Below are 27,099 nucleotides of genomic sequence, written 5' to 3' on the forward strand. Positions count from 1 at the left end.
ATATCAGCTAATGTATTAATCATTTTTTCTATTTCTGCAAATTATATATATATATATATATATATCTGTACTTATTACATATTTCATAAAGATTATTTCACCAAGATTTTGTTTCATACTCTAGAATAAATAAAGAGAATAAAAAGAATCCACACAAGATACAACAACAAATATATCATCTTTCGTTGTACTTTATACATTCGAGCCGTTACAAGTATTTTCATACAAAGCAACAATATAACATCCCCAGTTTAACCATTTGATTTCATCACCAAAATAACAAATAAGTTGAAGAGGTTATTCATTGCTTGAAATCTCTATCATTTGCTGTATGAAAATTCAGGTTGTTTCGACACAGATATTGTCCTTCAGTCTTTACGTTTTTGATGCTGGGGTTGTACCATCTGTTGAGCCACCTGCAAAGAAGAACAAGAATTTCAAATGAAGAATTTTGATATTTTTGACGTAATGTCCCTATCAATCCAAAATGCTTAATAACATCCAGCATTTAGAATATCAAACAACATGGAGATACCGTAAATATTTTATGCTTATAGTGATTCCATGTATATGTTGTAAAATATTCCTCTAAAGTCAAGTGAGTCGATATGTAAGATTAATTAAGAAATCTTAATTCTAGTTACAAAAAAAAAGATAGAAATTAAGAGTTTTATAAGAATATATTAATAGAAAATATGAGCAAATATTACAGAAATTTCTTTTCTTAACATTAATTTCTGAATAATTCTTTGACCAATACGATAATGCTTCACCCTTTCTTTTAAGGTGACGCATGATTACCCTAAAATACCAATGTGAATGAAGAGCATGAGTAAACATTACTAATAAAATGTATTATTATTGTCTCTGTGTGTGTGTTTTTTTTCTTTACTGTTTTTAATATTCATTTTTTTTTGTTTACAAAATGATTTTTATTAATTGAATTTATTCACCTAATAAAAAATTTTCCGAATATAATTCCGGCTTTAAGTTTAGAAAGTCACTGCCGTATGATTCCGGAACAACTCTTGTGTGAGACTTTGCTGTGACTCCTCAGTGGATATTGCTATGATTTTTGCGATTCCTCAGTGGATATTGCTATGATTTCTGCGATTCCTCTGTGCATATTGCTAAGATTTCTGTGATTCCTCTGTGCATATTGCTATGATTTCTGTGATTCCTCAATCAATATTGCTATGATTTCTGTGATTCCTCAGTGGATATTGATATGATTTCTGTGATTCCTCTGTGGATATTGCTATGAATTCTGTGATTCTTCAGTGGATATTGCTATGAATTCTGTGATTTCTCAGTGGATATTGCTATGAATTCTGTGATTTCTCAGTGGATATTGCTATGACTTCTGCGATTCCTCTGTGGATATTGCTATGACTTCTGCGATTCCTCTGTGAATATTCTTATGATTTTTGTGACTCTTCAGTCAAAATAAGAAGTCACAGCAACTTGAATTTTCGGTTTATGTATTTTGGATATATTGGCATTGTTCATGAAAACAGACACTAAACAAAAAAAGACATCACAATTGGTTAATTATTTTTTTAAAATTATTTATAAATATCTCGCTATGTTTAAGGTGAAACTATACAGGAATATTCGCGATCCATTTCTCAAACATGATGTCGTTGCTTTTTTGTATCATTTATATCGATTTGACTTAAACATGAAGTTAGTTTGACTCGCATTAATTGAAAAGTGATCAGCAGATAGATGCCTTGTCTTCAACGGAATCAAGAACTATGCCATTCCAAGCTCAGTTCGTACATGAAGTAAGTTTGTCTGACACCATTTGAAAAATAGGCAGCTGAACTATAAAATGTACATCATATTCAGTAGATACATTGTATTTAACTGTCTAATTGATAACATAGTTAGGAGAAGACATCTACCTCCAATGAGAACTCAGATGGAGTCAGCATGACTCAACTTTTCCATGCCATTATTAAAAAATTATTCAGAAGTTTGTGGCATGAGTATTTTTATAATACTGGCAAGATGTGAAATTTGCCCAGTATTTTTCTTTTCCTCGGTAATCTAAAACTGATTAACCTAACTGGATTAGTCCTAACTGGTTTTCCTTCTCGGTTTTACTCATTAAGGATCGAACTTATAAACATAACATTTTGACGAAATCGTGTTAATTTTTAGAGGTAATTATTTTTTGAAATGAATTTCTTATGTTTATGTGCCTGCTTTCAATCTGTATGTCATAAGAATCTAAAAATTATTTGAAAAATAAGAGTGAGGAAAAATGAAAAATAAAGTAATTTTTTTAATAAAATTGTAGAGGAGAAATGCGTGTTTCTTAAACCATGCTAAATTCATATTTTCTGGAAAAAAAAAGATTCTCTTTGCGCATGTATTTGTAGCGGGGTAATACATTAAAAGAAATTTCAAAATGAAATATATATTTTTTCGAATTAAATTTTGCCTCAAAATTGATCTAATTTCTGTAGGTTATTCGAACTACCTGAAGTTGCTGCCCTACCTGTTGATCCACCTGTTGAGCCACCACCTGTTGAGCCGCCACCTGTTGAGCCACCAGTTGATCCACTGGTTGAACCACCAGGGGGTGGAGCAGGTCTACCAAATCCTATCATTAAATAAATTTAAAAGTTAGAATTTTATGAATTATGAATCTTTGTTACTTTTACTTAATAATCTTAGAATTCTCATGTTAATGATATTTATAAAATATCAAATTAATTAATCATTAATGAAATGAAGAAATGGGTATTGTAATTGATTAAATTAAAAATACCTCTCTTTTGAATAGTCAAAATATTTATAATTTGAGTTCTGCAAGGAAAAATAAAAGTAAAATTTTAAAACCAATAATTTTTAAAATTATGATCGAATATCCATTCGATTAAAATTTATAATATTTTATTAATTTCAAATACCGATAATATTCATTCGATAACATTTTCATCCATTTTTCCAGGATCGTTAAAAGGTATACCTGAGCAAATACCGAATACCTGAAAAATAATCTAATATCTCAGCTATTCGGATAAAAATATTTTTTTAAAATTAGCACTAAAATTTTATTTTATAAAATAATAATTTATTTTTTTAATTACTTATCCTTTTATTTACTTAACTTTTTAATTAAATGACACATTCTATTTGGAACATATATTGTTATTTTAATTTCTATTGTAATACAGAACAGAACGCCGTCTCGTGACCATTCTGGTCACTGAACGATTTGGTGGGCATGTTACGGGAATTTTATTTAATTAACAAAATATTTACAGTAGAAAAAAAGAAACAAAAATAACTATTTACAGAATTTACAAGCATCTAAGAAATTATATTAAGATGAAACCAATTACAAAATTTTTCAACTTCGAAATATAATTTGTAATAATAAATTTAGAAATATAATGCCGAGACATAAAATGTGTAAAAAAATACATATATTCTGTGTTCACTTATTTTTATGATATAGAAGATCAAGATGCAGTTAAAAAAAATCAGTTGGAAAATAATTTGGTAAATGGGAATGAAGATAATCTCTGTTTGATTGAAATGTATGACAGGAGACTATGGTGCTTGTTTTTCCCCTTAGTCTTTCTTGGTATGAGAATCGGCAAAAAAATCTCTGTCTAGTCACGCAAAGCTTATTCAGAATTATTAACGCATGGAAGATATGCTATGTTAATTTCGGCTCAAAATATGTTATTAAAATAAATGCTCTTACAGATGAATAAGACATTTTGCAAAAGCATTTAAGATATTGAAACCTTTTTAATTGATTTATTGCATTTTAAATAACTTTATACTTTCACTCTATTGCATATTTAAAATTAAGAATTCAATAAGAGTTAATCTCGTCATTGTATGCAAAAGTGTTAATACTTGTCTGTTAAATTATACCTCAAAATTACATTTCTTGACTATAATGAAATGTTTAATAAATTTATAAATTCACTGATTATTGCACTTATTTCTTAATAGGGCAATATAATCTGCTCTACTAAATGCTGTTTCATTTTTTTAAATGGCCGTGGTTCCTGGTTATAAAATCAGGATTTTGGAAAAAGCAAAAGTTCATTCTGACCACGACGACCTCATAGTCAGAATGCCTTAGTTACCAGAAAGGAAATTTAAAAGGTTAATTTTGATTCGATCCAGGTAGGCGTTAAATCCATTGAGTGCCGAACGTCCTTCCTCTAATGTGATGTCGAGGTTTGACAGGGATCGTCTCTCAGATGTAGAGTTTGTCAACCGGCCACTATTAAAAATTTCTGTATCCTTCTCTAGTGCTGATCGACAGGAGACTTAAATATAAACTAAAATTAAATGTAATTCCATCTAAAAAGGTCCATGTTATGTGGACATGATACATGCTAAATCTGATATTTTGTTGGTGTGGTATGGAAATTTGGAAAGAAACTTATTAGGAACCTTGAATATTTGAAATAATATTTCAATTTGATTTCAATGATTCAATCAAATTTGAATCATATTTCAAAATTACGTTCTGTAAAATGTAATGACGCTTGAAATTCAAAATTTATAGAACTAATGAAATCCTTTTTTTAAACACTGTAAAGTAAACTGAAATTATTCGTTTATTATAGCAAATACATAAATAATGCTAAAAATATTTTTATTATTAAATAAGGTAGCCTGATTTTCACCATGGTTTTGAAGAAAAAGAAATATGTATAAACATGAAACATGCCAACATTTAAAAAAAAATACATGCTTGAATAAATATGAGAAAAATTCTTACCTCGAGGTCCATTTACGCGTACATTTTCTGGAAAAAAATAGAACAAAGCAATATGAATGAGAGAAGAGGCAGTAAAAAATATTATTTGTTGTTAACATTTAAGGTTGTATTTAATTTCTTGAATTTATAATTTCTTATTTTCATTACTTTCATTTGGCAATTCAGTTTCTTCGTTATTAAAGAAATTAGTATCGTTTCTTCTGTGGCATTTAGTAAAAATGGATATTCAACAAATTTTTTTTAAAAATGCAATAATATTTTGTACTAATTGATAAAACTGGCATTGAACGAAATGAAAATATTTTCATGAGCTTTTTAATAAATATTAATTATTCAATTAATCATCATGAAATATTCTCTAAAGTCTCTTTTACTTTTCAACGTTATCCCAAGGAGGAATCTCACGTGTGGGATGAGAAATAACTGGCGAAGTCAAGAACTCTTGTGTTCCTTATATAAAGAATAATGATGATGTTGCTCCTCTGATATCATCATTGATGATGTATCATATGTCAGTATGAGGAGCAGAGGCGTGATTTATTCGTAATGTTTTTGTATTCAAAAGGAGTTCTGCTCTACAGCTCTTTTCTTCGCACATACTCCCAACTCCAAAAAGATTCCGGACGTTATGATCATTATAAGTACTTCCCTATTTGTGAACAAAATTTAAATACAAATTTTAAAATTGAACTGAATTCATTATAGCTGATGCTGCAGTTATCACATATCAAATCAGTCGTTAAAGACTGCATCGTATAAGAGATATCTACTAATAATAAAGATTCATGTGTGTGTCTGTGCGTTGGCGTTCTACAGGCCTGACTGTTTGACTTAGAGATACCAAATTTCTCACATATATATTCTGGAAAGTAGTAATGTGCATCTAAGAACGAGTGTTTTGAAATTTTGATTAGAAGTTTAACTAATTAAAAAAATTAAGCTGAGTTTTAACGTTTTTCCTCGATAAGTTTCAAAAATATAATTGAGCTTAAAAATGAATATCACACCACTTTAAAACTTTATAAATTATCTTTTTAATGATAACAATATAATTGTCATGTAAAACTTTACTAAAATTTGGTATTTTTTCTTTTTTGCCTGAAATTTTATTTGGCCTGAAATTTAGGCCTTTTCATGGTTTTATCAATTATCTAATCACGTAATTTTCTTCCACGGTTGAAATATCTCGATTTTAAAGTCCACATTTTGTCCGCTTGTTGATTTTATGCTTGATTTTTTTTTATATGAATCTCTTTATAGAAGTTTCTTGATAATCTTTTAAAAATCTAGTGTATTTAATTTCAATGTTCTCTTTAACCGTATGTTTGGCGCAACGTGGCCTAGCCTGGCTCTTGTGCCTTTAAACCCTTCAAACCAACTAACCAATCACCCACGGTTGAAAGAAGAAATGCTTAATATCTGTATAGTTTACGAGACATATAAAAATTGAAATTGCAGTATCGCGAAATTTATGAGATATATCAACCAAATATTTATATTTTTAATGACCCATGATGTCAGGGGAATATTCTTCAAAGTTCATGTGCGCAATAAGCGGAACCTATTTGAAACAGTTAAAGTAACGCATCTGTAATGCCTGGTGGTGCACGCTAAACCGTCTGGGGCACATGTCCTTCCGCTGGTGTGGTGTAGTGTGGAGATACTAGCTCAGGTGTCGTCCTCGCCATCTGACCGAGGTTCAAAATTACGAGTTCCTTCCCAAAATAGCCCTAGTGTTGCTTTAAAACGGGACGTTAACATAACTAAACTAAACTGTAATGTATGGTAAATTTACGGTACATGATTTGATAGAGTATCCTGGACTCTTAATTAAAAGGATTTAACTGAAATTACTAATACTCACTATCACCAGAGAACCAAATAATCACGAATGCCAATTAATATTCAATAAAGACTAAATAGCGATAGTAGACGACACATTTAAGGATTATATCAATTAAAGTTTTATATAAAAATCAACTATTCAATTAATTGTTACGAAATTATCACTAAAATCTTCCTTATCCTTTATTATACTTCTGAGCTGTAGATTTTATTTCTGTCGATTGCATTGCAAACTTTTTGTTTCTTTTATTTATACAGATAGAATCCAATTACTCTATCTGAGGCACTTAATCACATAATAACAAAATTAATTAGGACTTCAAACTAAAATAGGAAAAATCGATTACTTACCATTCACGATACCATTCGGGAAAGGAAACGATCCGTGGTAGAAGAAGCCACCTAAAATTTAAAAATAATTGAGTTACACAAGTTTATGGTCAGTGGCGTAATAAATGTGTCTAAGCATTTTGTAACTTCAAAAAAAATACAGCTCTATAAAATTAAGAATATTTATTTTAAACATGAAATTACATTAAAGAGAATATCAATTGTGCAACGCCTAAAAACAGCTCAAACTTTTAAATTATTTTTAAATAAATTAGGATTACATTTTGGATTGCTTATATGGCGAAGTGATAATATTCGAAGATTTCTTCTGACTTCTTACATGAGTTGTCACAAATTAAAGTTTTAAATTGATGTTGTATTATAATTAATGCCTTTTCACGGCATGAAAACGCAGAGTAAGTTATAATTAGCCCACAACTTTGCATTCAGATAACTTCTTAGAATCCCGCTAGATGGCGCTGCTTAGGCGTGCAATATAAAGAAAAATATAAAAGAATTTTTTACCAAAACTTCTTACAAATCACTTGCATTTAATCGAAATTCCTATTTTTACTATTAAAGTATTTAGATGATGAAAATACATAATTTATTCTATAGAAGCAAGCTTTAAGATTCAATTTGTTTTCCATACCCCAACCATCCCCCACATTTTTTTAATAGAAAGAAGTTAAATAAAATTTTTATAGAAGAATCCCCATGCATTTCCGCAACAGAAGAATAAAATTGTATATAATATGTAAAAAAACTGTAAATAACACATAAAGATGCTGATTTGCTAATTGCAGATGTACTTTTGTATTCGCCTCATTAGATTAAGTTGCATGATCTTCATTTTTAAATAAGCTGCATGCATTTCAATGAATGAAAATTCGTTGAAATTCTAGTAGAAAGTATACGAAAACCTAACCGAAGTATACAGAGTACATAATCTGTACATTCATTAAAAATTGGAATTTCGATATTCTGAAGTGAAATAAGGAAATAAATTTAAAAAAAAAAACTCTTTTGTATCTCACTCACTTTCTCCATTCTCATTTGAGTCCTCAAAACAATAATTAAATTGGTTTTTATTTTCAGAAATTGTTATGACGGTAACACAGGCTTTGAGAATACATTTAAAAAAATACATCGCTATATTTATTACAATAAAAATGTGACATTTATAATAAAATAACTTTTATACTAACCGGGACCAGATCTGTAGTAGGAATCTGAAAAATAAAATTTTTAATTTAAATAGAACTTATTTTGATTATAAGAAAAACATTTACAATTATGAGAATCATCTAATATATGACGGTTCAAAGATAGAGATATCGAGGCCCTAACAAATCAACGTTGATTGAAAATTATGGAAAAGTAAATTAACTAAGAGTGGAATGTCTAATGGTACCATTGCCTGAAAAGAAGCAGAGAACACTTAATGAAGTGCACCAAATAAATTATTCATTTCCAGAAATCTTGGAATATCCATTTAGTGATGATTCCAAAGTGTTTTGATAGGGAAAGAAATAATTTCTTCCTAATTCGAAATTCTGTGTATATTTAAGTCGAAAGGATACATAAAATATTCCCCATGCCTTTTTTTTTCTTCTATGTGATATTATTTAACTCATCGGCCAATCGATGGGAGCTATCATCTTTTCTCTCTTTTTACCCACATTCTAGACCTTTCGCTTTGTGATGTCTTAGAGTCCAGTAAATTGTTGAGGAATTCTTAGAGGATAATGATGGATGTCGAGTATTTAAAGAATTTTTTAAATAGTTCTATTTTTAATGTAGCACGTCGTAATATTTTCTTTTGTATTGATAATTTCAAGAGAGTTTATTCCGTTCCAGTAATTCAATGTTTTTAACCATCAGTGGTGTCAACATTCTAATTTACCTCTCTCTTGAGATTATTCTTTTTATCACACACTGGTGTCAACATTTTAATTTCCCTCTCTCTAGCGATTATTCTTTTCATCACACAATGGTGTCAACATTTTAATTTCCCTCTCTCTAGCAATTATTCTTGTCATCACACAATGGTGTCAACATTCTAATTTCCCTCTCTCTAGCGATTATTCTTGTCATCACACAATGGTGTCAACATTCTAATTTCCCTCTCTCTAGCGATTATTCTTGTCATCACACAATGGTGTCAACATTCTAAATTCCCTCTCTCTAGCGATTATTCTTGTCGTCACACAATGGTGTCAACATTCTAAATTCCCTCTCTCTAGCGATTATTCTTGTCATCACACAATCAACTACTAAATAAGGGAGGGAAATTTATATTATTTGGAAGGTGGGTTGTCTTCCAAAACTTTTTCAAGGTAGCTTGATAGAGTTTTAACGATATCATTTGAGGATTATAGAGAGTAAAATTACGGAAAGAGGAACACTTTTTGAAAGTTCAGACCCTATTGTAACTTGCAATGGGGTAAAAATGACTTGGAAAATTTTCCCCGAGCAAATTTTCTTAGTTAGTATTAGTAGAGAACTTTCTGTCTGCTCATGAGAAATGCTTTCGACTTTCAACCTCTTGCCTGCAATCAGGATCTTCTGCTTTGAGACCTCTCTTCGTCTTGCATTTGTAAAATGCTTTCAGAGGGTAGTCATTGCTGAAAGATAATGTTGGGAAGGAGACAGCTTAAGAATGGGTCTTAGAAAAACTCCAGAAGTTATACAAGAATACCTTTAACCATTTTGTTTCGCTCTAGAATAGATGTTCCAACAATATCAGTAAAACCTTTTGAGTCACAACTACCTGGGAAATGGACTTTCTTGTCTTTATATTTATTAAGTTTTTAATTGGCAAATTTTGAAATTGTAATTAATTTATATTAAATTTTAATTACAATTGTAATTTAGTTTTACTATTATAAAGTTTTTAAATTGTTAAAAAATCTATACAATTTATATAACAATTAAAAGCACTGAATGTATATCTTACTTCCAGTGGGAGGTGTCGGGAATGTGGGCGGAGTTGGCATTGTTGGAGGTGTAGGCATTGTTGGGGGTGTCGGTGGCGTTGGTGGAGTGGGTGGAGTAGGGGGTGTAGGCCCTGTTGGTGGAGTACCGCCTGTAAAGCAAACACCATTGGATTAAAATTTAATCAAATTTGAAGCAATAAATTTTCAACTTCATTCTATAAATTGTTCCATTTAAAATCTTTCCCGAGGAACTTACCAAAATATCAATGCATAGAATTGATAAAAAAAAGTTATAAATTATTAATTACGATGAAAAATTTAAATATTTTTGATAAATTTAAATTGATATTTTTGTGATTTTTACAGCAGTAAAAAATTTGTCAACTTATAAATATTAATGCTAAATTAAAATATGATAAAAAATGTTGTCACTTTTTTTAAATTTTCCACATAGAAATGATATAACTACTTTCTTTTCTTTGTTTCTTATCAAAATTGGTCTATTGTAACATTTTTCGAATTCCATATAATTTTTTCATCATGAAAGCAAAAAGCAATTTAGAAATTCAATTATTATCACTTGATTAAAACAAAATTACACTAAAACTATACATATTATATACATTAAAATTATGCGTAGTATTCTATATTGGGAAGAGAGTAAAAATTCTCTTTTTTTATTCTTTTTCTCAGTAGGTAGGTAATTGAAACAAATGGGTAGAATGTTTTGAAGAGCCCAGGTGGCAATTGAATTCTGTGCCTTTGCGAAATCCTTTGTTGACACATAAAAACATATATGATAAATAAAAAGAAATTGGGTTATTAATCAAGATTGCGAAGTTATTTGTTTAATTCATAATTTTAAAATGAAATAAAATTCTGAAATTTCATTCATTAAATAAGTTAAATCCTGCAATACCAAACTCATGCGTGTATGATTTTAACCAAACCTGAGTATATGCATTTCATTAAATCATGATTTATTGCAGTTTATCTATCAAGTAAAAATATTTAATAAAGTGTAGTTACTAAATGGTATCCTTCTATGCATTATAACTTTTTATGTATATAAATTATATTTATTATCTTATAAGTAAAGGCAAGAAATAAAAGCCGCTTTAACACAATTTAAAATTATTTCTGATCTTCTTTAAATATAGTGTATTATTTTTTTAATTATTTGTATCACATTTGATAAATTTAAGTTGAGGAAATGGAATTTATTAAAAGAAGAACCAGCAACAGTCTTTACATACCTCCGCCGCCACCACCACCATAGTTATAATAGTATGGATTATATCCTGTAATAAAACATATTAATTACCGGATGAATTGAAAAGAAAAAAAAAATTTATTAAACAAATTCATTAACAAGTGCTAAAACTGAGTCTTTTTAATAACACTTCTAAAAATATTATTTTTATTCTAATGATATCAAAACATTGTTTTTCTTCAGAAAGTCTCCTAAGGTTTTTTACCTCGCAAAGAATTCCTTTAAATTCTTTTTCTAGAAATTCTTTTTTGAAAATTGCTCCGCGTGATTCTTAACATCATTTAAATGAAGGAAAGCAATCAATAGTGGAACAACAAAAGATTTGAAATAAGGAAGAGATCAGTCGTTTCATAATTTTTGGGGTGGTTTTATTTCGCGAAGGGGTGATATGCATTAATAGTTGTGGGAGGGAAATAATAAGAGCGCTTTTCCAGAATTCTTTCTTAAGCATGTTTTTCTTTAAACTATACTTTTCTCAATATCAATTTTCCTTTTCTTCTTTTTTTATTGTGCTAACGTATTTTCATTCTTAACCTGTATAATATTTCGATATATCATTTGATAAAAAAAAATATCTCCTCCGCCATCTTTCCTCTCACCACTGTTTTGATTAAATAAATGTCTAATTACGCATGCGCAAAAGCGCAGATGTTTGTTGTATCTTGATACAGACAGTAGAGTAGACAACCATGCAGAAAAAAGTGATGCAGGAGTTAAGGTTGAATAGTCTAAATTAGAACAAATGTCACCATAATGATGAGGGAAAAATGTATTAAAATTAGGTTTTTAACACTTATTACAAGGAACAGTAATTTGAAAATATTTTTATGAAAAGATCCAACCCCCGGGGGGGGGGGGTTGCAGTGAAATGTTCAACAGGTTAAGTTCAGTATCTAATGCATCTAAATATTTCTAATATATCTCAAATATTTAATTAGTCTTTGTCACTTCCTCTAGAGTATTAAAATTTTGTTTACTCAATTAGTGTCGTTTTATGCATATTTTAATTAATTCATGTTTTGAAAGAATTCTTTCGAACTCAGATAAATTTTTACCTGTTTTTCAACTTTATTAGCCTTTTCTACAGCATGACATAATTATATATATCTATTTAAAACGCATTTTTATTACAAAAATTGGCAGCAATCAAATTGTTTATAAGGAAAAAAAAATTAAATTATACTAACCTCCTCCATAGTATGGATAATAACCTGAAATTGAAAATGGAAATCATTGTAAGAAATCTAAAGTAAGAGTGTGTTTATTTATATGCAGTATTTACTTTAGCACAATCATTAATTTTGTATGCTAACTATAATAAGACAAAAGGAAATGCTCATTGCCTTTCAAAATATTTGAATTAAATTCAACTCTTTCTTAAGAAATGAATTATAAAATAATGCAGAAGAAAATTATTTTTAAATGCATGCATTGCTACCCAATGCCAGAACTCAATGTGTCAATCATAAAGAGCTTATATACCTAAATTAAAAATTATTCAGGGAACATCTTTTGTTAATTCTTGGAAATAATACTTGCATTATAAAAATATACAAAGCTTTTAGAAATATAAATGGTTTCACGTTTTTATGTAGTACTTAAGAAATGGGAATCGCGAACCAAATTTTGGAATCCCTTCAGCTTTATGTTTTTTTTAGCACAGCTTTAAATGTTGTTGTTTCTAATGGCACTTGTCATGGACAAGCCCACTGACTTTAGAAGTCAGTAATATTAAACCAAGGGAGCGTGTCTTGTTTTCCAGTATCGCCATCTAGGACCAAGAGTACGACTTAGCGACACACACATCACAACGCTTTTTACGGGCGGACTTCATTCATGCATTTCATTCACTCATCAACAGATCGTAATTTAGACCTGAATCAGAGAACGATCACCCCTGATCCAGTACCCCCAGTGGTATGACTCTCGACACGGGGGACTTTGTGACCACATCAGATTTATATGTGCGCCAGAAACCACGCACACGGAGAGTCTCCTGCCGACGGGGTTCGAACTCGCAGCAACCCAAGGGACGCGAATCGAACGTCCTACCAATCAGGCTATCCCGGTCGCTTCTTTAAATTATATATATATATATATATATATATATATATATATATATATATATATATATATATATATATATATATATATATATATATATATATATATATATATATATATATATATATATATATATATATATATATATATATATATATATATATATATATATATATATATATATATAATATAAAAATATGAAATGGTTAAAGAATGTTTTGTATATCAAATTAAAATTTTCTCACTTTGCTGTTATTTTCTTAATTTTTTTTTTATTTTTTTTTTATTAAGCTTAATTTTTTTTTGTTTGGTTTTTTTGCATGCATGATTTATTTAGCATAAATGCGAGTTTCCCGAAGCCTGTTCTCACTTTGAAAAAAAAATGCTTCTTGTTGTCTTCGGTATCATTTTATAAAAGTCATTTAAAATTCTTCATTATCACTTGTGTGAAACAGTATTTCTTAATTATTATTAGAAAGTTAAATTATTTGTTTTCGGATTTCCTGTGTTTTTTTGTTTTATTTAAATTGAATTGCCAAGATAACGAAATTACTATGTATTATAGTTGAAGAATGTCATCAGTTGGCCGAATCTTTCGCAAAACATATTTCATTGGTACTATAATTGTGCAGAAAAATAAGCAAGTTTGTTTGAAGAAATTTAGATAAGGAATAAGTCATAATTTTCAATATTGATAAGCCTTATCTATAAGAACGCATTCCACGTGAAATAACAATAATCTTTTTTCACACCATTTCTAACTAATTTCAGTGAATCTATCATGCTATTTATTATTATGAAAGGGTGAATTAAAAAGGAAAAAAATAAATTCATATCGGTATTTATGATTTATATAGTATATGTATTTTTAAAGAAATAAGTAAAACGAGTAATTTTTTTCTGCAAATTTTTATAACGGCCAATTTTTGTGCTACAATAAATTAACATCACAAACTTATTTCCCTCATCTCACATTAAATTACTGTTGTTTAATTTAATATTAAAATAATTGGACATATTTGAGAAGGGCTCCAAAAAACTTCTCAAATCAAAATTTCTTTTATGTAAGAAAGGAAATTTTTAACACAGTTGAATTTTAAAGAAGAAATTTATAATTAAATATCTGAACAGGCTTTTCGGTTTTCAGTACTAGAACAAACACATAAGGAATAGCTTTTAAATGTGACTAATATCAATACATAAAATAGAATTTATCTACCTCCACCGCCACTACCGCTACCTCCACCATAACCACCACCACCACCTCCATAACCTCCACCTCCATATCCTCCGCCTCCATATCCTCCGCCTCCATATCCTCCACCTCCATATCCACCACCTCCATATCCGCTACCTCCATTGTAACCTCCACTGTTGTAGGCGCCACCTCCGTAGCTTCTATATCCGCCATCACCTCCATATCCTCCGCCATTGTAGCCACCACCTCCGTATCCTCCGCCATTGTAGCCACCTCCACCGTATCCTCCGTCATTGTAGCCACCACCACCTTTATAAGCTCCACCACCGGAGCCTGCTCCTCCACCTCCTCCGCTTCCATACCCACCTCCTCCATAATAACCTCCGTACCCTCCATATGGGCTTCTTCCATAGTTTCCGTAGCTTGGGGCTCCACCTCCTGATACACTATTTGCGGCTGCAGGGGCTCCACCTCCAGATGCACTATTTGCAGCTCCACCTAGGAGAAAGAGGAACAAAAGAAAAAAACGCTTAATCCATTTAATCATGTGAATTTTATGAGCTTTTTTTTAATATCTTATGCAGTTATTATACCACCCCTACTCGACTAAGAAAAATATTTTAGATAACAAAAAATTGTAATTTCAAATTAAGATGTAAATCCGGTTCTATTTTTGTTTGCAGTACCGCATGGTTCCCCGATTATGCTCAGTAATTGTATATATACGCATGCTTTAGCAGTTGCATGACCGAATAGAAGAAACTTTTGAAATATTAACCTGGATTTATTTCATCATGGGAAGTAAAACATATTAGAGACAAAGAAGAATCAATAAGAGATGAACCAATCTACATATCGACTCAGTAACAAAAGAGATAGAAATTTTTCCCTTCAGTGATTTTATTATGAGATTTTGATAGAGTTATCATAGAAACGTGTCGATATAGGAAAGAGAATCTTGGCTATCTTTAAAATAATGTTGAAATCATTAGGGATGTTTTCCCTTCGCTTGGAGCGCAAAAAAATGCCGAAGTCGACAGTTTTGTAGAGAGCATTGAGAATTAATTAAATAAATAAATAGTGGAATTGGATCAGGAGGTAAGAGAACATTTTTGGATGAAGTTAATAGGAGTTAAATTAAGATAAAAATTAGGAAATTAATTAGGATTTAAATGAAATTAAGATATATCATTACAATTATATGCTTACATTTAAGAGTTGATAGGATAGTTATCTGTGTTAAAACTCAAATCATCAAAAGTTTCATCTTTTCGGTCAAACAACTGCTAAAATATGTTACATATACTAATTTGTTATAGTTTTATTGCTCGTTCGAATAAAAATAATGTTGAAAAGTGTGTTTGTTTTCTCAAATGAAACGGCACTCGATCATAAGTATAGCAAGGTCAGCATTTAATTTGATAGATTTTTATTTATTTTACCGTTTAGTTAATAAACATACTTTGCTTCTTGTAATCAAATCGTATTGTCAAGTCGATAAACGTCAATCGACTTGAGACACCAATGATTTCTTGCAACAGTAAAAAGGCATACGCTACTGAAAAACGTAAGCCGATGTACAATTTGACTGCATGGGCTTTGACATTTGCTTCAAGATATTTCATGTCACATGAAATGATTTTATTCATCAGCAACAGTTAAATATGGGCAAGCCGACGTGCCATTTGATAGCATACATGTTGGTGTTTGTTCAACGAATATAATGTTACATGAATTGGTTTTATTATTGAGCAATAATTAAATAAATTTACTATTGGTTGATAGGTTGAAAATTATTGATAAGTATGCAAGACTCACAATTTGGAAGCATTAAATATACACATTAAGTAAGTAATCTTCAGATTAACCAGTTACCTACAGAATTTTTTTTTTTAAATTCCTTAAGTTTCCCTTTTTAAAATCAAGAGAGGAAAATTACCCACGTCAAAGCACGCAATATGAATGGTTGTATAGTAAATCTTGCAAACATTCATAATACAGCGGATAAAATTTTATTTTTATTAGTAAAAAATGACACATCGACTGCATCAAAATCAAGATTTGGATTGATATCTATACACGTTGAACGCACTTAACAGGTTAAATGATTTTTCCTTTTAAAGTGCCGAATTATCTACAAAATAAAATTAATCAAGACTTGAAATTTTGTTAATAACAAATTCTATGAAGTAGTACGCTTTATATCAAATAAAAAAAAACGTTTAAATATTTAATAATTTTGATTGAAGGTCTAAGACCATAGTATTGACTGATGATTTAAAAAAAGTGAATATTTTATATTTAAACTTAGTTCAGGTTAGTTTAGCATTCAGATTATTTCATTTCAATGCCAAAAGCATGACAGGTTGTAATTTAATAATCCTTAGCTTATCTGTTGCCTTATTATTCTAGATATGACAAAGTGTATTAATATTAATTTCATCACATATTTATGTGTATTTTTATATCCCAAACAATCAGTTAAAAATTTTAACATATTACAAGTATCATATTTTATGTAAAAAACATCATACATACCTGCTTGTGGGCCAAAATGGAAGCTATACTTTGAACCTATAATTTAACATAAATGAAAACGGTTATTTATGAATTATAAAATTATATTTTAATGAAAAATGGGCAATGAATTCAGAAACTCACCTGGTGGCAAATTTACTGGTCCTAAGTTGTAGTGAAAAGTTTCCTCTGGAAAAAAAGTATGCATTAGTCATAATTTGTAACCAACATGAAAAATATCTATAAATTTGTGTTTTCTCGTACAAAAGTTCCGAAGGTAAAATATTGTAATCGTCACAAAAATTCGGCGCCGAGATTTTGATAAATCTCCAAATTTCAGACATTTCTGAGTTCAAAAACACTTTCCATTGAGCTGTATCTGTCTTTCTGTAAACTCTAAACATAAAATGTCTGTGAGATACAGAGGTGAATTTGTTATAGATTTACATCAAAATTGCAATTTTCTTTGATTTTGAACGAAATTGATTATTAGGATTCTTATCTGTCTACCCAATGGAAAATATAATAATTTAAAATGCAAAATGATGATAGATCATAAAATCTGGCACACGTTTTAACATCGAAATTATAGAATTATAAAGTTATACAATTAATGGAATTATAAGATTTTCAACCAAATTTATTGAGGGCTTTAACGTTTCTCATCTGTTCATTTATTTAAGGATAAATATGATAATTCAGAAAGGCTGCAATTCAGATAAAGTTGTAGATTAAATTTGGTAAAGTTTTAGATAAAGTTTGGTATGTAAACTTCTAATTAAAATTTTAGATCTGTGTCGAGTTTTGGTTTTAATTGACTTACAAAAAAGTACCCAACATGCATACTCTTTCCCTTACTACACTGCGAAGCGCTTCTGTGTGTATTTCTGAATATAAAAATTTGAATATTTGTGGCGTTCATGGCTTAGATCTTCAGATAGGATATATATGTAATGATATTTTAACTCTGATTTCTATTTAATTAATTTCCAGAGTTTTATCTTAATTTAGCCCATAGTAAGTTCATTCTCTTATTTCTTGATCCAATTCCACGTTCTCTACTTAATTAATTCAAGAAAAGCTTTATAAAATTGCTAAATCGGCTAAACGCCGATACATTCTCACGCTCTACGTGAAGGGATAGAAAATGTCCAGTAAGCACATTCTTTTTAAAAGATCCCTGTGTTTCCCTTACTTGTGATTGACATGCGTTAGAAATCCCTATCAGAATCTTGTTAATATATTAGCACTATGAAGAACTATTTTCCCTATCAAAATCTCAGGTTATATAAGACGAGGGATAATTTATTTCGTTCTTTTTCTATTTCTGCTTTTGTGCCGACTGTGGCGGACGTGCCTTGTCCGCGTCTCTGCTTGTAAATAATTATGCTTTCCCGGAATGGATATTTCAATTAGTTTAAAAATGTAAAATGTCTCATCTATGTCTTCAAACCTGCCTTCTGCTTCAACCAAAATATGTTATATATAATATAAACTAGGCTAGAACCTAGTTTATGTATATATCCTAGACCTCATTTACGGCATATACATATGTAAATTTAAAACGATTTATAAAGCTTCACATTCTCTTACCGTCCCCACCTCCACCTCCATATGATCCTGCATAGTTGCCATTATATGGGATAGATCCATAACCTCCAGCTCCAAAGCCTCCACCATAATAATTTCCTTTTGCAAAAAAAGAAAAAAAAATTAAATTCGTAAAAATTTTTAAAAATTCAATGCAGTTCTTTCAAAGTATTCTAAAATTATATAGACATTTTAGAAAAGAAAATCGTTTGTTTTAATTTATTTATTTTCCTTTTTTTTAGATTAAAATTTGGAAATTTGAGAGACATTAACAATGGTCAGATTTACTGTTAAACCAAAATAAATAAATAATAAAAAAATAAACTAATGATAATTTGGATAATAAAGGATCATTTTTTTGGCGGAAAAGTATATAAAAGATTTCTCAGATGATTTTACATAACTTTTTGGTGCTCAAGCTATTTAGTTTTCTTTGTAAAAGCTAATATTTGGTGTTTATATCCATTAGAATAATACTCGATTATAACTCGAATCGTCATTTTTTGGTTTCATAAGAATTAAAAAAAAATATTTTTAATAATAGATCATCAAAAGAAAAACACTTATTTATAATTGCTCATTATTATTGAAATAGATAAACTGTGATTTTTAGCAGCAAAGGCTGTCGTCTCCTAATGCCAGGGAACCAAAGTTAATAAATATCAAAAAGCTTCAGTGAACGAAGACAGATTTAAAGAAAGCACTTATGGAAAATAGTTTTTGGAATCAAGATTGTAAGACAAGAAATTCCTTGGTGATCTTGAACCAAAGACACATTCTAAAACGTTTACTTAAAATAAGTATTTTTATAAAGCTGAAATGAAAGTATTTTCCCTGAATGAATTAATGAAGTAAATTCCTATTATCCTGATGCAACTGATGCTTGGCTACGCTAGCTGACAATATCAGCATATATCTAGAATAAAAAGATGTCGATAGCAAAGTATAAAACCAAATACCAATAGGTAGCTGTCCGCTGGCGGTTCAGTTTGTCAAATGACTATGAAAACACAGTTTTGCTGCTGACATGATATGAGCCACAGTCTGTTGCCTTATTATTTATACATTCGGAGCAAAGGCAGAATATGTAGCTTGAGGAGAAAAGAATGCCGTAAAACATTTAAAAAAATGTGTTGATAGCTGTCTGCTGACGGTTCAGTTTGTTATATGATTACGGGAAAATGATAATTCATTTTCGCAGTTATTTTGTCCAGTACTCCTGGCTGCATTCCTTCAACGTAAATTTATTCAGTCAACACATTAGGATAAAACGCGCTTCTAAGAAATGACTCTGGGGTGCATAGCATTAAGCAAGGTGTTGGAAGCTCTAACTAACTGACTGTTAAGTTTGTCAGATTGTGGATTTATGAAAGCACAATTTCGCTGATGTTTTGTATCATGCTGTTCACAAATTTATGAATTTTTTCCACGTGGGCAAAATGTGCTGATTTCCGTTTATACCGACTTATTCTGTAATTGACTTAAGTTTTCAGAATTTTATTCGTCTGGCCTAAATTATCGTTTTTATGCTGTTTCATTTTCTCTAATTTTTAATTCGTTTTTAAAACCTTTAAGTATATTTTACAATATTATATTCCGTTGGCGAGTTGAAATCTTTTTGATGCTTCTAATATTTCACTTTGGCTTTACCTTCATTGTTAATGATAAAAGTATGAAGTTATTTTTCCCCAAAGAAAAAAGTTTCTATTTAAAGAATGCTTTTAATATATTTTTTTTGAAATTTGATTAAATTGATTTTGATTTGATTAAATTTTATTTAAAAAATTAACTTTCAAAGGCAAGCAATGATGAAATTTTCATGAAGTGTGTCCATTTTTAAGCATCGTTACTCTTTAATGTCCTTTAAATGGAAACAAATGTTATTTATTTTTACTCTTTAATGTTATACGGAATAAAATATATAGTAATATTTCCCTTAAAATAAATTCTTTATTTCAGTGCATTGCTTTTGTAGAATAAAAGAAAACTTTATTGTATTATCCTCGGAGATACTAAAATAATTTTGAAAAATATTCTGTAATAAGCGTAAGATTTCAATGCTGAATAATTATTTTTCTGTCTTTATATTTAAAATGAAAATATTCATTTTCACCAAGAAAGTTTCTGCGTTACTTGAAATTTAACCTCTTCTGTTTTCAAATTAAAGTACACATTTTAGGCGAGACGTTAGGAAGTTAGGAAGATACATTTCACAATGAATGAAATGATATAAAAATTTTGTAAAACGTTCGTGTTATAAGTTTATCATATTTCAATTTAAAAAATACTTTGCTGGAGAGGCCAACAGCAACGTACATAAAATATTTAATTGAAAATTTTTAGGAACTATTAACCAGTTGTTCAACAAACATAATTAATTATCAATAAAATTATTGTCCATTTTTGATAATGGAAAGTTAAACTATTATTTTATTCGTAATTTCAAAAATATTACTTGCGAATTCGATTTTTCTATTTAAATAATATATTTTTTTTAATTCAAAATGATTCCATAATAAAAAAAAAACTTTTTATAATGTCATCAACGAGTACAAATCATAAAATTCTTGTGCAATATTGGTTAGAAAAATGCTTGTTTAATGTATACGTAATATATATTGGGGCTTTTTATGAAATTTCAATTTATTTCAATTTCATATTAATTCACTACGGAAAATTAAATTTTTTAAAATTAAATTATGTTTTTGGGCTCATTTCGACTTTTAACAATATGTATCTAAATTACAGAAATGAATTTATTTGATAAATATTAATTAAATTGTTTAGTTAATTAATTTGTGTTTTAATAAATCTCAGATTATTAAAACACATAACACACTAACAAATTAAAACATTTAGTTAATCGTAACTTATATTTATCCTGTTGTCGTTCGTCATTTAAATGACAATTGTTATTATTTTGAAAATTTGGAATTTCTATAATTTTGTTTTGATTTTTATTGAGAATTTGGAAAGGGAAGAAAATAAAATTGATTTCGAAACCTACTTGAAACGATGATGATCATTTTTTTTAATTTAATAAATTATTCCCTCATTTTATTATATATATATATATATATATATATATATATATATGCTTTAGTAAATAAATTTTATTCAATATATAAATTATTTTACTTACTGTAGGGTGAAAAGCTTCTTTGATAGAACCCTAAAAAACAATATAAATATTAAAAAAATGTTCACACATTTAATAGAAATAATTACTTTATACTTTGTTCTCAAATCGTTAATTTTATTGTTTCCTGAAGTGAATAAATGTTTCCTAAAAGTAACATTCTTACCAACAAATCGCAACAGAACAACGTTCATAGGATCAATTAATTTCTTTTCAAATAAAAACACAATTTTTGCAAATCAAAATAGCTTTAAATAAAGGTATGCTTTCAAAATAAAATACATTCTTTCTTTTCGTTCTACAAAGCCAGAAAATTTATAAAAAAGAAAATTAAATAATTTTATATGGAAAATAATCAATTATTTACTTTATGAGATTTTAAATTATTTTATTTTTTATTCATCAAAACGCTGAAATTATTATTTCAAAATCAAATAAAAATCAAGCTATTAAACCAATAGCTCAAAGATTTCATTCGAAAAATATTTATTCTCATACGAATATTTAGAAATAAGCTCCTTCTGACGCATGCGTAAAAGCGCGAAAGGTTTCCGAATATGAGAATGAATACTATGTTGCAAAATATATCCCCTTGATATCAGTGGCGTGTCAGGAAATTTGAGATAGAAGATCAAAATTCAAATCAAAATCTCAAAATCAAAAAATTTCCTGTATTTGAGATTGCAAAGGTTGTCTCTCACACGTTTTCAGGACAGAAAAATCTACTTCATATTTTTGAATTTCAGGTATTTTCATATATTGGAATTCATGCAGAGACAAATCCTTTGTAGTTATGTAATAGAAGTAAGCATAAGATTCACTGCATTATAAAGTACTTTTTTTTTAATTTTTCGGTGCTTGTTGGGAAAATAAATATTCATTTGATGAAACGTTTAACTACTTATGAAGAACTGCTTTAATGAAACAGAGAATCTGATAGCAATATATAAAATATCATTTTATCATGCCCGTACTTATATAATATAACTTACTTATATAATATAACTTACGTACTTATATAATATATTTCGTAACATGTTTATGAAGTTGCCTGTAATATGCAGCACGAACTGTTACATTCAGATCTTTAACATAAAATATGTATTGATTTTTTATTAAATGCTAACTGAACCAATTGTAGCTTCTGAAAATTTTTAAATATTTTTCATATATTTTATAATTAGTTATTTTCCCTTACTTTCTTAATTACAGTATTATTTTTTTGTGTGTAGAAAGTTTCTGCAATATATCAATGGAAAATTCAATATCGATTCAGTAAATTCAGTCGACTTTTTTACGTAATTATAATTTTTTATGAATGAAAATTTCGTGTTGTTTATCAGTCGAAACATTATATTTAAAGAGTGGATAGCAGTGTAGCTTATTTTTTAGTCCTGGAACTTATATTTCTTAAGCTATCTGCAACATTTAAAGCAAATTATTTGATAAATTATTTGATTTTTAAAATCTGCGCTACATAGCTGGTATATTTTGGTTTCATAAATGTTTTTACAGTTTTTTTTTCAAATATTTTAAAATTTAACTATTTTCAAAGGTTTAAAAAAATGCATCCCAAATGTAATACCATACATTAAAGAGAGTGCGCCAGCTCAAGCACTATCTTCGTCATCTGAACTCTGCTCAAAATTACATAGTCTGTCCCAAAGTAATATTGCTTCGGAACCGGCTGTTAGGGTAATATTCTGTAATTCAATTTTTTTTCCAGAATTTTTATTAGTTCAGAATACTTTTTTTTACTTTTCCTCGTTTGATTTTTTCCCTCTTAAATTATCCGCCATCCTTAATTTTCTCTTCTTATTTTCATTTCTTTTTTATTATATTTTCCTTTTTTTCTATTGCTTTATTTTCAGGTATTTTTCTTTTTTATTAATTTAGCCTATGTTAGATTATTTACGTAATCAATCCTTAGGGTCTTGGGGTCTGATCTTTGGTCAGATCCTTAGAGTCTGATCTTTGAGAATTCATGCTAATGTTTTAAGCAGAAAGTCGATTTACATAAATAAAAATAAATCAGGATAAATTTCGTAAATTATAATACGTCACAGCTTTCAAAAGACTTTTTACATTTTGCCTTATCGCATAAATTCGGATATTTTTGTTGATTAATTTAAAAAAAATATTCCGATTACAAAAAAAAAAAAAAAAAAAAAAAAAAAAAAAATGAAGCATTTTTAAAACTGAATACATTGCGAAAGAAATAACTTAAAATATTTTTTTAAATGATTAACTAAATTAAATCAAAGTTTATGAAATATTTTTGCCCATTAACTAGCTAAATCAGAGAGCATGGTTTCACAATCTCTCACTTCCCGTTTCAGTTAATCACTAACTACATTATTTATCATATAAATTGTATTTACTGAAAATTCTGAATGATTTTAAATATACGTAAAGTGCGTGTTATATCTTATCCTTATGGCAACTGATCCCGGGATCCTTATTTTTTTATTCTGTTAAAAAGACTTAAAACAAATTGTCAGATCACGATACGGTGTTTGCTGATTGGTTCATTCACAAGGCATTTCACGCATAAGAAGACATGCACAATTTTGTGTGTCGGGTAATTATGACGTCACAAATATATTCTTTTGCTACATTTGTAAGGGCAGTGATTTAATACATTTTTTGTATCTGTTGTATTTGATTTTCACTTCATTTGAATTAACTTTTTCTGACAAAGCGAAATAATAAAAATAGAATTAATCAACTGATTTCTTGCATATTTTTATATTTATTATATTATATTTTATTGGCATAGTTTGTAATCGGAGTCTTTTCAAGCATTCAATACAACTATGAGAACGCGGAATTTGAAATTTCTTCTGAAGGCGATTGTTGCTACTTACTGCAACTTTATTGCACAAAGTGAACCTGCACCAAATGCATGCTAAAAGTTAATAAAAAAATTAACTTTTTCAATATGAATACTGATGTATAAACAAGAAAAAGGTTCCCTTTTTCTTTCTGTTATTCGAGATAATATATATAAACTCTTAGGGAATTGTAAATTATACAAATACAGAAATTATCGGAACTATTCTCTCTTTTATATCTATGTTATGTTGCAAAATGTCAAGATTATTAGATGTAAGATTTTTTAGCATTGAAAGGAAAATAGAATGATTTTCGAAACAGCATTACCGATATCATATAGATAGAATATTTATTACAACAGCAATTTTATTTACTTTAGTAAAACCAAATCAGAATATCCCTTACATTTATTTCCTATGACTTCCCTATTCTGCACGTGTCGGAAAATATCCTGAACGAAATTGCACAAGTGCAAAAATTATGGGAACTATTCAGTCTTTTTGAGACCATCTAATCTCTTGTTGGTAGAAATTACTCGGTTTATCTCTGTTATATTTAGAAATAGCAAGATTATTAGATATACGATTTTGGTATTGAGGATGATATAAAATGGCTTTAGGAATAACATTACATTCATAGTGATAGACTATTTATTACAACAGCATTTTTACTAAGGTTAGGTAAAACAAAATCAGAATATTCCTGGCATTTATTTTCTATGATTTTCCTATTCTGTACGTATCGGAAAATATCTTGAACAAAATCCTCTCAGAGTTGCTTCTTTTTGTGTACAGTCGACCAACCCGCCACTACTGAACGTAGCAGTATCTACAGGATTCTGCTCTGAGTTATCACTGGGAGATTTATCATCAAAAACAGAGAGATTGTAAACAATGATTTGAAGCAGGTTTAGTTTTAATAGCTCAACAATATCCATCAATATCTTTCATGGAAGTTGGTAAGAAATAGAAATTCACATTAAACACCAAAACAAAACAGCTCTAACACAGACCGTCATAAAATTCAACATTTTACGATCCAAATATATTCTAATCTTTGATTTGTTTTAAATATGGCATAATCAGTTATGCATTCAAAAATATCTTTTACTCTTTTTAAAATTCACCTGACTTCAAAAATAGCTTTCACCTGAAGAACCAAAATGAAGCAGCTCTAACGTGAACTGTCAAAAATTCAACATTTTACGATCAAAGCATATTATAATCTTTGATTTGAGGTAACTGCTGTTTAAATAGTCAGGTATGCAAGAATATATTTTACCTATTATAAAATTTACCTCCCTCCAAAAATATCTTTCCTGAAAATTGATACGTTAAGAAATAAAAATTCACCTGAAGCATCAAAACAAAAACAGTTCTAACGCGGACCGTCATAAACTTCAACATTTTGCTATCAAAACATATTATAATTTTTGATTTGAGGTAACTGCGGTTTAAATAGTCAGGTATACAGGAATATATTTTATCTATTATAAAATTTACCTCACTCCAAAAACATCTTTCATGGAAGGTGATATATTAAGAAATAAAAATTCACCTGAAACATCAAAACAAAACAGCTCTAACGCAGACCGTCATGAAGTTCACGATCAAAACATATTATAATCTTTGATTTGAGATAAGTGCGGGTTAAATTGTCAGGTATCAGAAATATCTTTTACCTGATATAAAATTTACCTTAATCCAGAAATATCTTTCATGAAAGATAATATATTAAGAAATAAAAATATATCCGGAGTACAAGCGCAAAACAGGTTTAATAGGATTCAAGCCAACATATGTGTTTTCATGGTAGATACAAGATAATATTTTCAAAATTAAGCCTTTTATGATCAAAACAGATCACAGTCAGTGATTTGTAGCAACTGTGCTTTTAATAGCCCAATATCGAGAAATATCTTTCATGAAAGTGTTGTTTTAAAAAAACATAAAACTTTTACCTGAAACACCAGAGCAAAACAGCCCTAACAGGACCCAAGCTAACATTTGTGTTTTCATGGTGGGATCGAGATAAGATTCTCTAGAAGAAAATATTCGTTGGATCTTTATAGAATTCCCTTAATCGAAAAATCATTTGTACAGAACTTAGATAATGCCTTTTTATGTACGCCTGGGTATATAAATTGCTCCTCTACTATCGTGGATACAGAATTAAGAATAATTCTTTTTTTGCTTAAAAATGGTTTTGATGAAATTGAAATGATTTCTTACGAAAATTCAAGCTTAAAGGATTTGCAAAAGTTAATCATTTTCCTTGAGAAAACAAGATAGTACTGATATTGAAAATTGAAATATTTATGGCAATTTACTTTCCTTTTTGTATATGTTGTGTCAGATTATCACTAGTTTACAAACAAAAAGGTTTTTATAGAAAAATGATGAATAATCCATTGAGTAAACACATCATTTAAGATTCAATATCTTTCATTCAAATTTACATTTTTTAAATCTAAGTTTGGGTTTTTTATATATGGTCTGAGATGGAAATCTGAAATTAAACTTTATAAAATAAAACTATTTATCTTTTTTCACATATTAATAAATCATATTTTATCTGGCTGGATCGAGTGGTTATAGAAAAATAGTT

At 28.9% G+C, this 27,099-nt stretch overlaps 1 protein-coding gene across 2 annotated transcripts; it reads right to left on the bottom strand.

The window, feature by feature from the left end:
• Positions 1-177: 177 nt before the first annotated feature.
• Positions 178-26,584, bottom strand: LOC129971334 (keratin, type I cytoskeletal 9-like). Of its 2 annotated transcripts, XM_056084995.1 has the most exons (15): positions 26,453-26,584; positions 21,661-21,690; positions 18,522-18,617; positions 17,073-17,117; positions 16,950-16,985; positions 14,778-14,909; positions 12,337-12,360; positions 11,133-11,177; positions 9,897-10,025; positions 8,146-8,169; positions 6,959-7,009; positions 4,763-4,789; positions 2,549-2,611; positions 2,507-2,518; positions 178-416 (listed from the first exon to the last, which is right to left on the bottom strand). In XM_056084995.1, the coding sequence occupies exons 1-15, from the start codon at positions 26,508-26,510 to the stop codon at positions 376-378; spliced, it is 813 nt and encodes a 270-aa protein (XP_055940970.1). In that variant the 5' UTR covers positions 26,511-26,584; the 3' UTR covers positions 178-375. The 2 variants fall into 2 exon arrangements, with proteins under 2 accessions (XP_055940970.1, XP_055940969.1); XM_056084994.1 differs by having other exon boundaries at positions 2,507-2,611.
• Positions 26,585-27,099: the final 515 nt, after the last annotated feature.

This window comes from Argiope bruennichi, chromosome 6 (assembly GCF_947563725.1).
Source record: "Argiope bruennichi chromosome 6, qqArgBrue1.1, whole genome shotgun sequence".
Lineage (NCBI taxonomy): Eukaryota > Metazoa > Arthropoda > Arachnida > Araneae > Araneidae > Argiope > Argiope bruennichi.

Coding starts and splice junctions, on each gene's coding strand:
- LOC129971334 (XM_056084994.1), bottom strand. CDS start 26,510: ATGAAAACACAAATGTTAGCTTGGGTCCTGTTAGGGCTGTTTTGCTCT. Junction 11,178..12,336: donor TTATCCATACTATGGAGGAG/GTTAGTATAATT, acceptor GTTTTATTACAG/GATATAATCCATACTATTAT. Junction 8,170..9,896: donor CCCGACACCTCCCACTGGAA/GTAAGATATACA, acceptor TTTATTTTTCAG/ATTCCTACTACAGATCTGGT.